Source organism: Mesocricetus auratus, unplaced genomic scaffold (genome assembly GCF_017639785.1).
Source record: "Mesocricetus auratus isolate SY011 unplaced genomic scaffold, BCM_Maur_2.0 Super-Scaffold_4256, whole genome shotgun sequence".
Taxonomy (NCBI): domain Eukaryota; kingdom Metazoa; phylum Chordata; class Mammalia; order Rodentia; family Cricetidae; genus Mesocricetus; species Mesocricetus auratus.
Window position 1 is genome coordinate 87,652,182 of NW_024429182.1, and position 15,200 is coordinate 87,667,381.

The 15,200-nt window shown below is 48.3% G+C and overlaps 1 protein-coding gene across 1 annotated transcript in view; it reads left to right on the forward strand.

Annotated features, from left to right (window-relative positions):
- The window catches only part of Galnt18 (polypeptide N-acetylgalactosaminyltransferase 18), a 292,370-nt gene extending 278,052 nt beyond the window's left edge, over positions 1 to 14,318 (forward strand). The window contains exons 10-11 of the mRNA XM_005075674.4: positions 1,811 to 1,975; positions 13,895 to 14,318. Of these exons, the coding sequence (XP_005075731.1) occupies positions 1,811 to 1,975; positions 13,895 to 14,041 (312 nt within the window). The 3' untranslated portion in view covers positions 14,042 to 14,318. The remainder of the gene's footprint in view (positions 1 to 1,810; positions 1,976 to 13,894) is intronic.
- The last annotated feature ends 882 nt before the right edge of the window (positions 14,319 to 15,200 follow it).

Sequence of the window (15,200 nt, forward strand, 5' to 3'; positions counted from 1 at the left end):
GCTTGGAAGGCATGGCCAGGGAACACGAAGTCCTTGTCACATTGTGCCTACAATCAGGAAGCAGTGAGGAAAAGCTGGTGTTCAACTCATTGTTTCCTTTTTTCCCAGCCTGGGCCTCCAGGGTGAGTCTTCCTCCTCAGTTGAGTCTTTCTGGGAAGCCCTCATAGACATATCCAGAAGTACCCCCATCTACCCCACCCTATCCCACCCCATAGGTAATTCTAAATCCCATCCTATTGACAGACAGAGAAGATTGCCCGCCCACCCAGTCTCCAGGCTTCAGCCACATAAGAACTACAGCTTCATCACCTCTGTATCACAGAACTCAACCTGGAGATTGATTTGTTTATTTGGATGGATAGATAACTGTGATGCTTAGCTGTATGACTACTGCAGCTCCTAGGCCTTCCCTCTGTCAAATCCTTCCTTTGCTCCAATGAACTAGAATTCTCAACAGGTCCTCAGTTTACCTTGGTGTAGCCCAGACACACAGGCCACAGACTTGGACCTCCTTGGCCTTGCGCTAGGAACTCAGATCTCAAGCATGGACACCTGAAAAGGCATCCTTGTCTCTTGCATTCTGGTTGCATCTCTATGTTGAGCTGGGCATTGTACCTTTTGCCTCTGCTTAGAACTCTGGTCATTATAATCCTTCACCTCTGTAATGACAGTAATCAGTAAGGCTGGTGGTTTTGATGTCTTCAGCCCTGGATTGACTAACCCAATAAACTGTAAGATGATATTAGAGGATTGATTTGGCTATAATATTTGTCCCTCTGTCTCCACCCCCTTCCTCCCTCAGAGGCTGCCCCATGGTACACTTCAATGGGCTCCCATATTCTCTGGCCTCTAGGTGGATTTCTGCTAATAGTCATTTTGCTAATGACTTGATGGAAGACCAGAATGGGGTGGAAAAGAGAGGCATTTTTGTACATCTCAGGCCAAGGCTGCCCTAGTAGAAATTAGTAGAAATCTGGGTGCCAAGGCTCTGGCGAGCTTCCCTGGTAGGTGCTACATCACACATTTTGACATGCTCATGACTGGAAACAGCACAAAACAGTCTTGTGTGACTTTTCTGAGACAGAACTCTTAGTTGCTGAGGCTGGGCTATGGGGCTTCGGTCCCTCACCCTTCTCCTTTGCTGGTGTGCCCCGCATCCCTTCTCTGTAGTGAGCCATAGCTGTGAGTCCTCATTAAATAGGAATGTGGACTGGGGTTTCCCAGCACACCCTCAAGGCCAACAGTACTTGTGCCTTTAGGATGATTCTTTCTAGTCCCTGATGTATACAGTCTTAGTAGATATGGAAATTCTGTCTTTTACCTCCCAACCCCCAACCCTGGATGTTCCCCAAAGGCAGGGCCTGGGCCTTTGTGCACTGTGTCTTCTGGCCAAGTGCAGTATCTAGCACAAAATATTTATGAAGGAAGTCAGCGAGTCTGCACATAATGGATTTAAGAGGTACTTTCAAAGCTGTGGGTGGTAAAATCAATTTAAAAGGTTATGGCCAATGTTTTCCAATGCAAGAATAGAATGGAAAATATCAGGGTGTGCCATGCAATGAGGGCAAGTTTCATTTCTTGAAAGTTCTGTCTCCATACTCCATGTGGACCAAATGCTCTCCTGGATCACAAACTGAAAGGGTTTCTTGCTGTCCACTGCCCTGGTTGCACATCTGAAAGTCACTGGATATGAAAACCTGGGGTCTCCCCTTACCAAGGACTGTCTGTCAGTTGTTTCGTGGTAATGGCCACTTAACCTCCATCTCTCTGGCCACTGTCATTTGACCTGTTCCCCTTCTCTTCACCCTAGAATGTGTACTACACAAGCAGCCAGCAGATCCACGTGGGTGTCCTGAGCCCCACTGTTGATGACGACGACAACCGCTGCCTCGTGGACGTCAACGGCCGGCCACGGCTCATCGAGTGCAGCTATGCCAAGGCCAAGAGGATGAAGCTGCACTGGCAGTTTTCTCAGGTAGTGGTCACCGTAGGGTGAGGCTCCTCCCTGGAGCACTGTCTGGACCACTTGTGAAGAGCAGCCCCTACATGAGTGACCACGGAGCTTTTCTTCCTCTGGTCCCCATCAGTTTGGAGGCCTGTATTTAACTTTTTACCTTTCCTTGGCCACTATGTCTCTCATTATGAAGTAGATCCCCAAGAGCTTCCCACCAGAGGGAGTCTGCTGTTAGAGTCAGTTCCTGCCTGTGGTTGGGGACGCTGGCCTTCTAGGTGGTAAGGCGGCTGATTCTTACTTACAGGACGTGAAGGAGTACCACATGCTCCTAGAACTCCAGAGTGCCTAGGCACCTGTACAGAATCAGGGGAGGGCAGGAGGGACTGTCAACACTCAGGAGACTAAGTAGCAAAAGCCCATGGCTCAAACTTCCCAGCCAGTTGCTTCTGCCATGAGGAAGGATGCTGGCAGGGCAAGACAAGGAACTTTGATCTAATGACTCTCCCCTGCATGGGGGTGGAGGATGCTGGTAAGGCATGGGTGGGTAGGTATCAGATTCTGTGGGCACAAGGCATCTTTGGCCTGTGGTCTGGGTACAGAAACTAAGGGTCTCTGAGAGAACCATCTTTGTCTTAAGTGAGTGGTGGAGGTCAATACTAAGCAGCAAGTTCAAATCAAGGTCATAGACTTAGGGGCTAGTTAGAGACTGGGAATGACAGTCTGAGTCAGGAAAGCAGATGGGAAGGTGGTTTATAGAGAACCAAGGGAGTTCAACACAGGCAGGAAGAGGGTGCTTTGGCAGCTCTAGTGGTGGAGTTGGGCCTATAAAATATGTAGGGTTCAATGAAAAGAAACAAGGGACAGGAGACTTTGTTAATTCCCACCATGGTGCCTTCCCAACCATTGTCATGCATCACTTTCAGTAGGAATAACATACCATGCCCATGACTACTCACAAAACACCACAAATTCCAGTTTATAGTTCTAATCATGGCATTATATGGGAAGTACCATCCTTGAAAATCAGGTATGGGACTGGGGTGTTACATTGGACTATTTCTTCCTACTTCATCTCCTGTTGAAGCCCTAGGTTCCCCTGTCATGCCCTGTTTCTGATCAACACTGTATCTGACAAGACAGTTGTCCCTGCTAGCTGTCTGTCTCAGAGGCACACAGAATGGAGCTTCCCTCCCTCAGGTTCACAGGCAGAAGAGGTTCAGTGGTGTGGCTGGGAAAGACATCTGAGGTCTTGGTGTGTGTGGAAAATATGGTTAGGGTTTCTTGTCTCATCCCGGGAGCAAAGTAAGGTTGCAGGCTGAGGGACAAGAAGCAGGGGATATCCCTTGGGCCTGGGGAAGTGGGTGGGGCTGACTTTGCTAGGATGAAAACAGATTTATGACTGAGACTTCAGGGCCTTTGACAGTTATACCACAGTCTATGGAAACTAGTCCTTACTGCATTCAGCTAGGTCTCCTGGGCCCTAAGGTTCAGCTCAGAATGGTTCAGGAAGTTAGGGGAACCAGGGATGGTGGTTTTTCAGAAGAAAGGGTACTGGAACCTTACAAGTGTTCCACTTGACAGAGAGAATGACTTGAGTCAGAGGTGAACCATCAAACCTACACTGAGTCACAGTGCTCAGAGGGGCGTGACCTGATCCTGGGGGACTTAGTTGGGAGTTGCCAGAGCAGAGGCTAGAAGGGACACTGGGCCTCATCATGGAGGATACTGGGAGGCTGTACAGCCCCAGGGTACATTTAGGTCTAGGCTTTCAAAGCCCCCTCTGGTGAGTTTGGGGAGCTGGGTTAGAAGTTTCAAGAAAGGAAGGGACAGGATGAAGAGTTAGCAGGAGGCTGAAATGAAGTTGGAAAATTTGATTTCTCAAGTCTCTTTCTACCATGACCTTGGGAATTCTGGCCTGCCTCAAGGCCATGACACAGACAGCATCTGGGACTACCCCAAGGCTCTCAGACTCTGGCCCTTGAACTAGTTGTTCTCACAAGTGTGGCTGACTCCTGAGATGGGTGAGCATGTGTCTTACCTCCCTGAAGGCATGAAGACAGCTGTTACTGGACTGTCTTGCCATAACTTACGGGAGTCACAGGCCAGAGGCTGTCCTGGGCCCTGGGGACTTGCATCACCCAAATGTGACTGTTCCTCTTTCGCAGAGTCTCCCAGTTCCCTTTTCAAGCTTTGATCTTGAAGAAACTCTGGAGACAGCTCTGTCTGTCAGTCCGTCTTAGCCTCAAGACAAAAACCATCATCTCATAATGAGGGCCTTCCTCCATTTCAGAAGGTAGTCTCAAACAGGCAGCCCCACAGGACTCCTACCTGAATGGACTCATTGACCAGCCAAGCAGACAGTCCTGCTGTGTAGCACTCTGGGGCCAGGCAGTTTTCAGCCACTTTAGCCTATGTCTAATTAAAACTCCCCAGGTGCTCTGGCAACCACATCTTTGATCCCTCTACCAAAGGGAACTGTGATATCTTTAAATTCCTAGTTTGCAAACCCAGAACAGTCACTTCCCATTCACTATTCAATAATGACTAGATGTGCAATATTTGCTTGATGTGACATGATCAATATTTATCAGGAGACCTGGCTGGAATCCATCCATCCACTACTCATTGATGAGGGGATCACTACTCACAAGGCCAAAGGAAGCCCAGAGCTTCTGAAATGATTAAAGTCTTGTGCTTGAGCTTGGGAGGTAGCTCAGTTAGTAAAATGCTTGCCATGCAAGCACAAAGACCTGAGTTCGATACTCAGTACCCACATAAACAAACAAACAAATAAATGAATGTGGCAGTGCAGGCTTGTAATCTCAGGGCTGGGGAGACTAACCTGCCTAACTGAATCAGTGAGCACCAGGCTCAGTGAAAGACCCTATCTTGTGACTGTCACACATGGACACACACCCATATTCTTGTACTTGGGCTAATTTTCTTGTATCACATTTTTTTTTTGGTTTTTTGAGACAGGGTTTCTCTGTGGCTTTGGAGGCTGTCCTGGAACTCATTCTGTAGACCAGCCTGGTCTCAAACTCACAGAGATCTGCCTGCCTCTGCCTCCCGAGTGCTGGGATTAAAGGTGTGCGCCACCAACGCTCGGCTTCTTGTAACACATTTTAATCTTTGCAAATTATGCAGTGGCCAGACCAACTAGAATATTCTGCTGCAGAAGCCGACCGAGATGGAAGGAGATTTCTATGGGTGCATTTAGAATCTCTTTTCTAGTTTCAAAGTATGCATTATTTACTCTCTTGAGGACCACATCTAAACTTCAGACACACTGAATTAATTTAGAAATAATTCAGTGGGATTCTCTTAGGTTCTACACAGAAAATACATTTGCATATCTCTATTCCATCTCATACCTTGGTTTTCTGTTTAACAAATAGTTTGTGCCCCCTCTAACCTCTGCAAGCCCTTATAGATTTCTAACACTTCCGTCTGAACCCAGACACTGTTAGATGCGGACATCCTGAAACCACATTTGATGAAAACATCTCCTGGCAATGCTGATGTACAGGGCTCTGATGAGCAATTTTCTGACGATGAACATTCTTTCTTTCAGTTGTTCATCAAACATTTATTGAGCACAGAGGTTTGGCAGGGGGAATGCAGATGTGAATCAGACAGGGTTTCTGCCCTCGAGGAGCTCAGGGGCACGTAAACACATAACAAAACAGGCTGATGAGCGCAGAAACAGAGGGCTGTGGAGGGCTCTGGGAGCCTGGGGTGACTGGCAGAACTCAAGGACGGATTCATGTGTGCAGCTTGTTTGATCTGACTGTTGAAAGCTTGTACCGGAGTTCCTAAATGGAGGGAGGGAAAGGAACACCCCAAACAGAAGCTCTGCCTAGGCTAAGGCCAAGCAAAACCCAGCATCCTTTCTGAAAATGTAGCAATTGTGTGGCAGGGGTGGAATTTAGAGTGTGATGGCCAGGTGGCAGGGGAGGTTGTTAAAGCCACACCCAACTCTAGACTTCACCTTAAATCAAAGGGAGGCTATAGTGAAGCTCTAAGAAGTGTTGGTCAAAAGGGAGGGTTTAACGCACAGTTCTCAGCTCTGTTGACAGCCTCCTGAAGGTGGCGTTGCCATGGCTAGAGATGGGAGCTCACAATAAATGAGACCTCAAGCTCTCTTTGGTAATAACAAGCTTTCACAGTATCTAACACAAGGATTCCATAGAGGACAAGGCTCTCAGTGACCTAAGGACCTCCCAATAGGCCCCACCACTACAACACCACCATGCCAAAGACACAGACATCAACACAAGGAAGACATAGCAGTATCTCTGATGAGATCTGAAGATACCCAAGGCAGCTGCTGGGATACCCAGAGCAGCTGGTGGGTATCCCCAGTAGAAGAGGAGAGGTTGGAGATGGGGAGTGGGGTAGGAAAGGGACTGTCCTATCATCCACAGGATAGGTGGGGAGATTTGGTAGCCATGAAGACAGCATTTAGGGAGGACTTTCAGAGGCATGGCAATGCTCTATTGGTTACAGTGATGAATTAGAGATAATGGCTGGGTGGGGATACAGGTGGGATGGTATTAGTAAACCATAATAACCTCTAGCTCTGGACTTGAACAACAGTTAGTAAGGTGACCAAAGTTACTCCCTCAAACAAATTCCTCTCAAAAATACCCAACGTTTCCATCCACACACTGTGAAACCTTCTTTACCATGGGAAATGGTGGCTGGTTATTAGTTGCTTTCTATGAGTTTTCTAACTCCCGACTGCCCCATTAAAGAAATCCCCAAACTGACTATCTCCTGGTATTATAAATTCCTATTCATTAAGCGTACAACTTTGAATCTCCCGAGAGTTCCCTTCAGCTTAGGATTTAGAGGACATCCTAAGACACCAGTATAGCATTAGTAAAAGAGGCATTTTGTCAGTGACCTCTGGACGAGGAAAGGGAAGCAGCAGACACTGTGTCACTGGAAGGACATCAGGAGAGCAAAGAATAGGTTGCCAAGGCTACCCGACCTTGACCATCTCCGTGGCTTTCAATAGTTAATCCAGTACTAGGGTCACCTCCATAGGAGCTTGCTGGAACCCTGAGAAGGCTGCCATGATATGTGCCCTCTAAGTTCCTGCTTCCCCCAGCCCTCGTGTGCACATGAATGGCCTTAAAAGGAATGGGTGCTCCAAAGACCAGAAATACGGAAAGAGGCTTTGAGTTCCTCATTCTGGAATCTCAAGGACTGCCAAGTGTATTTGGTAGTGGGGTGGGGAGGGCGGTGGTGGTTGACAATTTGTCCCATAGAGCCATGTAGATGATCAGAGAGGGAAAAAAATCAGAGTGTCAGAGTTATCCATTAGGTTGGTAGATCATAGACAGGCCAGGCATGGGGATCTACAGAAGTCGAACTGGGTGGCTTTTATACCTTCTCAGCCCTGAATCTCTACAAGTCTAAGCTACTGAAGTCAGACTGCAGAGCTTGAGGGGCCTATGCCATCTTCAAGACTACTGGGCGAGCCCAAAGACAAAGCACCACAAATTAAGAAGAAGCCAAACTTAAATGAGGGTCTTTGGGATACTTTGTGGGACCCCTTATCCATCATCCGCCCTGTGACACTCTCTTCAAATGTCCAGTAGCATGGATAATAGGACTGTGTCCCACGCTTTGGGCAGCTCTGCCTGGGACAAAGCGGACACTGTTCTGGCTTGCTCCTCCTCGGCTGTGATAGACACCATGACCAAAAGCAGCGTGAGGAGAGAAGAGTTTGTTTGGCTTCCATCTCCATCACTGAGAGAAGTCGGGCAGGAACGGAAGCAGAGACCATGGAGAACACTGCTTACTCTTGGCTTGCTCTTCATGACTTGTTCACCTTACTTTCTTATACAAACCACAACCACTTACCTGGTGGTAGCACCACCCACAGTGGACTGCCCCCCCCATGTCAATCATTAATCAAGAAAATACCCCACAGACTTGCTTGATCTAATGGGGGCAATTTCTTAATTGAGATTACCTCTTCCCAGATATGCCTCAGTTTATGTCAACTTGACAAAATCCAATCAGCACAGACATAATGTGCCATTGATCAAATGAAGGGGCCTTTTAAAATAAATGTATGACTTTTAGAGGCCTCCTGATCACCGGATCTTGAGCTAGATGTATGTCCAAAGACAAGCAAAACCCTACCTTCTTATTTACTGTTCATAGAAGCATGCAAAACCCATTTTATATATGTGGTGTACACATGAGCATGCATGTGCATTTCTTCCTATGACCTTTTTTTCTGAGGAGGTGGAAAAATCTTTTGTACTAAACAGATGCTCATATTGCATGGAGCAGAGTACAGATTGGTGTAAATTGTCTGAAAGGGGGGATTTTGTCAGGCTTTCTAGCTTGCACTTTATGCTAATTACCAACTGTTAGTTCTACAGTAGAAGTATCTCATGGCTAAGTGTCCAGGGTCACCAGGAGGAAGCCCCACTTTCTAGTCCTGGGTTTGCTGCATTTAGGAGAGACTGTCAATGAGAAGAGCCAGAAAAATAAAGTGGGAAAATGCCCCCAGGAGATCACAGAGCCCAGCTCACATGCTGGGGTTGTTGTTTCTGACTGCTGGGGTCTAATGTGATAACCTGATATGAGTAAATATCCCACTGACAAACAAAAGCTGTCCCCGGAAGCCCTTCTAGTCTTGCCTGTGAATCCTCCACTTGGGAGGAGGAGCTTTGACTTTCCCCAGCTCTGTCCCCAAGTGCTGTCAGCACTCCAGCCTTGAGAACCTTTTGTGCTGAAAAGAAAAGGCTATAATCAGGTGTTTCATTATGGCTCGTGGAGAAAGCAGCTTTTCATTTGCAGGTCACAGGAAAGGGTGCAAGTGGGACTGTCCAGTTGCAAGGGACTGACAACGCTTTGTTTAGACCCTGGTTTCTTAGTTATTTTTAAAATTAGAGCAATCAGCATTTTCTTCTTCCTTCTCTTTCTGCAGAGATCAGGGACAGGAGCAGATGTGATTGCTCAGCTCCCACAACGGCATGAGATTTTTAAATGTATCAAATATTTATAGAGCATTTATAACCTATAAGGCACTCTGCTAACCTTTTATAAATGCTAATTTAAAGCCATGGTGGGGCTAAGAGGCACGTTCTAACATTATCCCCGTTTTAGAGATTAGGAAACCAAGGCACAAACAAGTTAAGTAGTTGTTGGATGTCAGACCTAAGAATCTGTCCCAAGAGTCCGCGCTGTAAATATCCACCCTAGGATAGCTCTATCCTTGTCCAGAACAGTTAGAAGGAAATTGAGGCTGGGGTTTCCTTGCTGAGTCAGGCATGTGTGAACTGGCAGAACCCCAGCTGCCTTGGCCAACTCTCCAGACACCGGTGTCTTTGGACTCCTCTCTATCTATCCTTGGTTACTTGATGTTGCAAATACCCATCTCCAGCCAGTGCCCCATCCAGCCAGTCTCAGGCAGAGTCTCACTTAGGCTTAGGTGAGTCCCTTTGAAGTAAGAAAACACCAAAGTGCATATCGAACACAGTAAGTGTTGAATATTCATACTACACAAAGACCACTTTACTCTACAAAACACCTAATCTTGGGGTTTGTGTAACTAGGCCTAATGTTCTGCCCAAGCTTTGAAGTATTTGATTACCTATCATTAAGCACTTAACTGGGAAACATTGCAGCTGGCTGAGCTTAAAGCCCAAGACCCACAGGGCTGCTTGCCCTTGGAAAGTTCATTAGCAAGGAAGGTGGGATAGGAGCTCTGAGTTAAGTAAAGGAGTCAAGGAATCTAGGATCTAGGAGCTGGTACACAGTTGGCCTTAGACATATCCTGAATATAAAGAAGGTCAGCCCAGACATCCCAGAGGCTCTTGGCCAGGGACACAGGCCAGGCGTTTCCTAAAAGAGGGTCACAAGTGCTGTTGGTCCTTGGAAGCTGGACCCAACCAGTACTGCCATTAGGATGGCAATTGGGACTGAGAGAGCCACATTTCAGGCCATGCCTGAGACCCACTGAATTGGAAAGCAGGGTAGTGCCCTTGTTTCCCAGGCACTCTGGTGACTCTCCTCTCCAATAGATGACCCCTGGGCTTCAAGCCCAGTCCCACCACTTGCTAACCATGAGCCTGAACCAGCTCCCCAAGCTCTCAACCTTAGTCTCTAGTTTTATGAAATGAGAAATCTTCATTTCTACCCATAGGGGCTACAGTGAGGAAGATACCTCAGCATGCACTGTCTAGGTAGGGTAGAATTAGTCTGGTGGTATCTGACTCATATCTAGTCACCATCTAATTAATATACTCTTGGGGAAACTGAGGCAGAGAGGGTCTTGACTGTATCATGAACTGAGATCTGTGCCTGAGGGTTTCACCAATAGTGACTTCCATGTGTCCTAACATAGCCATAGTTCTCTGTACTAAGATCTCAAGTGGCCCAGCATAGTAGATGAGGTGATAGGCAGAAGCCAAGATCACTCCCTAGATCACATGACCAAAGCCTGAGAAAAAGTCATTCCTTACTTGCTTCTGCTTGAGCCCTTTGGTGGAAGGAAGAACAAGACAGTGGCTGGGACTGCCTCTAGGAATTATTAGTATTCTTTTCCTATACATTCAACTTCCGCTTTTTTAAATGGCTGCTTACATATTTAATTAGGGTTTCATTCCAATTAAGCCCTCTGTGTGTTGCAGCTTCTCTCCTGCCAGGTTTAATTGCCCTTATTTAAATTCTTTAATTAAAAGTATTGTGTGTTTCTAGATCCCGTAGTTGTAAGTATTACACAAATAATTTTGATGACCAGACTGGTAAACCAACAAGAGGGGCCATCCATGGAGGGAGGAATGCTCAGATCTCAGGATCTAGCTATAGCTCCAGAGACAAGAGGCTCAGAGCTGCAGGCTGAACCCTGGGGCTTAGGATGAGAGCCAACCAGCAGAGCACATGACCCAGCATCCTTCTTTCCCAAACACTTAGCCCAGCCCAGCACCCAGAGTGGCCTCTTTAGCATGTGGATCAGACCCAGCAAAGAATAGCTCTGCCTCATAGATAAAAAGCCAGAGTCCAGTGGCTCTACCCTCACTCCTTAGGCCGATGTTTCCTCTACCTCTGAACAAATGCACCCCCGAAATTTCCTGAGCCTCACCCCAAGCCCATCGCTGTTTCTAGAGCTTTGCACTAGGTCCCTGGACCTGCCCCTGGACAGCCATTTTTTTCCTCCATGTGTCTGCTTAAGTCTCATCTTTATCAACTGATAATCATCCCCTACCCCGCAGGGTCCCCCAGCCACCTCCTATGCTCCATGACTTCGGGCATACCCTTGTTACCTCCTCCTCTTTCCACAATTTGCTGCCAACTCTCCCTCCTAGAGCACAGTTGCCACAAGAACAAAATCCTTCTCTTTTTCAGTCATGAATACATGGAGGAGCTGAGAAATGTACATGGAACTTGGTAGATGCTCATTTGCCCCCACCTGTGGGGCCAAGTCAACGTGGGCTATCCTGGGGGGAGACAAATGGGGGACAGGAGATGCGGAGAATGACAGCAAGACAATCAGACGGATCAAGCTCTGTTTATTGAGAATTTCGTACGAACTTATATAGGGGAGCATGGCATTGCATGAGGCAGAGGAATGTCGGGGGTCATAGACAGGAAGCGCTGAGGAGTGAGGCAGGGAGCTGTCAGAAGCAGGAAACATTTGATGAGCAGATTTCACCAGGGAGTGCAGGTGTTAAGGAAGCATTGTTAAGCATGGGTTATCTCTATGGCGCCAGGTCATCTGTGGAAAGGTGCCTGAGTTTTGGAAGTGTCTTGGACTGAGAAATAGAGATTTACTGTGACCTGGTCCTCAACTTTCATTGAATATTTGGCAGTGGCTGGAAGGACGATGCATGAATCATGTCCCTTCAGAGAACCCTCAAAGGGGACAGACCAAACCTGATTTCGTTCACTGAGACATCTTCTTCCCCAGCACAGAGTACCACCAACTCCTTCAGTCTAGCCACTACCTCAGAGATAGGCATGTGGTGGGGAAGTGGTAAGTTTGTTGGCTGTTTATCTAGTGAAGAATAGGGAAGGGGGAAAATTCCCTGGGGTCCCAGCTGGGCCCTGCGTGGAATCTTGGGAAGGTCTCCCAGGCTCTCAGCCTTAAGTTCTGTAAAATGAGGGCTTCTACTGCCTTTCCCTCCAGGTAGTGTCGTAAGAAACTCATGAGATTGGGCAGGAACACACCAGCCAAGGTGCCAGGAGAATGGCGAATAATGTTAGTTCCAGGGCAGAAACTCCAGGTTAAGACAAAGGCAGGGCACCAGGCTGCTTCCTGGTGTGAGGAAGCTATGAATAGAAGGAATTAAGACTCCTTTGCAAGTCTGATGAGTGGTAGGAAAATGCCTAGCATTTGTTTCATGAGACCTGGAGGTGATGTTCTGAGGAGGAGGGCAGTGCCTGAGGGTAGTGCTAGTCCTGCCTCCAAAGATGGTCTTGGCTGTACTCCCCATCCCCCAAGTGTGCTTCCTGGAAGCATTTGGGGCTGCTTACACTGTTCACTTTTCCAGAAGCTCTATCTGCTGAGGAGAGAGCTGTTGGCCTCACTCACAGCCCTCCCAGGAAAGAGCCGATAGTGTCAGTCAAGTGGAGTCCCTTCTACCCGCCCCATTCCTGCTCTTGGACTTGAACCATTTCTTCCACACCCTTCTGGAAGCCCTCACTGGCTGTTTCTCCCTCATAATCACATACTTCCTGTCTCAAGGGTGCTGAGAGCACGGGTTGTGGCAGGACAGGGCCTGGGAACTGTGAGCCTTGCAGCTCTGAAGGAGACTCTTCTACTCCTTCCTCACTCTTGCCTTGGGAAGGTGCCCAAGGCAGGAGTGGCAGTCAGGAAGGGGGCGGGGCTGCAGTTGTTTCTCTTCCACAAGGTTTTCCAAGCTCCTGGAGCCTGGGAGATGTGAAGCAGCCAGCCTGGCTGTTGGCAGGGCCTGCTTTTGGCCCCAGAGATGTGCTGAGCAGCCAGAATCCCCAGCATAATGGATGGAGCTTGGTCCAGCCTCATTTCTATGTACCCTCCCCCAGGCTGAGGCCCTGAACAGCCCCTTGTGTGTGCTAGTATCTTCCAGCTTGCAGAGAAACAGGTCTCCCACTAGCCCTTCTGCTTATCCTCTAAGAGTCACCCCTTAGCCCTATTGACAAGACAAATAAAAGGGGGAGGGGAACCCTAACCCAAGTCCCCACAGCTGACAAGCAGAATTGAGAAGCTCTGAGATCAGCAGTCTCCCCTCTCTGCCCAGGCTGAAATCAAGCAGAGAGAGCATGACCTTCAAGAGCTGGGCTGGTCCTGACTTCCTGCCTGAGCTCTGTCCCCACGTCCAGAGGCAACCCTTCAGGATCTCACCTAAGCTGCCTGATAGATGCTTTGGGGAACACTACTTCCTTCAGGAGATTTTGGGCATAAATTGAGTATTTGTGGCTACAAACCCTTCCAGAACATCAGTTGCATGGGAGATTCATGTATGCTCAGGACTCAGAGTATAATGGTCAAACAGACAATATCCAAGGTCTTCGGTCTCATTGAGCCCAGCACTAGCAGCTTTCATCTGTGGGAGGACCTTTGGATCAAGAAGTCCCCAGTGTGAGAATGCTCGGATGCAAGTTGATTATGCAGAGGTTCGCAAAATGAGGCTTCTCAGAGCAGGGGCCAGATCCCTGACTAGGAACTAGCTATAGGAGCAAAGCAGTGTGTCACAGCCCAAAATGGTAGACAGGATCCTGTCCCTACAAAGAACTAGGGCCCTATGGGGAAACTGAGACATGCATCCATTCCTTGGGATATCAGTATGCAGGAGTGGAGGGAGCCTACGGTCATGAGAATGCTGGTTCCCAAGCCATCTAGATTGTGCTGGCTACTCTGAAAGCATGGGGCTCCTTGGATCTGCCTGGCTACCTCTGTGCCCTCTGACACTTTTTCTGTCTGGCTCCTAGGGAGGCTCCATCCAGAACCGCAAGTCTAAGCGCTGCCTGGAGCTGCAAGAAAACAGTGACATGGAGTTTGGCTTCCAGCTGGTGCTGCAGAAGTGCTCAGGGCAACACTGGACTATCACCAATGTCCTAAGGAGCCTGGTGTCCTGACCCTCCCAGGACACCACCAGCCACTGCCTTGCTACTGTGTAGCATCAGCTGCAACATTGCCTGCTGTCACGTGGGGTTGTCTGGAGTCTGAGAGGGGGAGCCAGGTGGGTGGCCTCCCCCACAAAAGAGCTTTCTATTTCCTATCAATTTTCATGGTGTTTATAGAGAGATGCGGAGAGGTGGGTGAGGGTATAATATCCTGAACTATTTTCAATTGTAAATATGGGACAAATGGAAAATATTTATAACTGGTAATAAAATATGATTGATTAAGAAAGGTTTTTGCAGTCCTTTGGTGCCCATGAGTGAGCCACGCCTGGCTCCTCTGGAGTTGGAGTCTGGTAGCTGAACGTGCGTCCACGGCTGCTCTTTCCTCTTCACAATGATGATAAAGACAACTTTAAAGCTGTGAACATCAAGGGGCTTGTGGTGCCAGCTGGCTGTGTAAGAGCCAGGTCAGAGTTGGGCACTGGGCCCTCGGGCTGCCTCCCTGAGGGCAGGTCCTTCCCTACCCCCTCCACCTGAGCTGGTGCTCTGGGCAAGTGCCTCCCGAGAAGATGCCATCTGAGTCCTGAGTGTCATCTGCTGACAGACTCTAGTCTGCACCACCACCCTCTCCTGAGGTCACCAAGTCACCGTCTTCCCCTCTCCAAGCTATCCACTGTCCCTCATTTGTGGCACTTCCTTGACTGCGTCCAGTTGCTGATGCTCTCTCCTTAAATTACAATGCACAGCGCCATTCACTGGGGTGGCTTAACAGACAAATGGTATGACACCGTTCTGGAGCCTGGGAGTCCAGAATGCAGGTTGAGAGGGAGTGCGCTCTGTGCCTCTCTCCCAGGCTCTGAAGACTCAGTTGTTCCTGGGCAAGCAGACGCCCCTCTTCTCTCTGCCTTCACGTCATCTCTCTTGTACATGTCTGTCTCTCGTGCCCAACTTTCCCCTCTTTATTAGGATGCCAGCCTTCTGTTGATGGAGAGGGAGCAATTTAAGTTTTAAATCTGATGAACTCTATAAACACGACTCTATTACTGAATAAGGTCAGGTTCTACAGTGCTAGGGACAGGCTCGTAACTGGTCTCAGATCACAATGCCATCCATAAGGCAGGGATCACTTAGTCATAGCTCCGTGTCAGCCTGCTGAGCTCAGCCTGGGAGA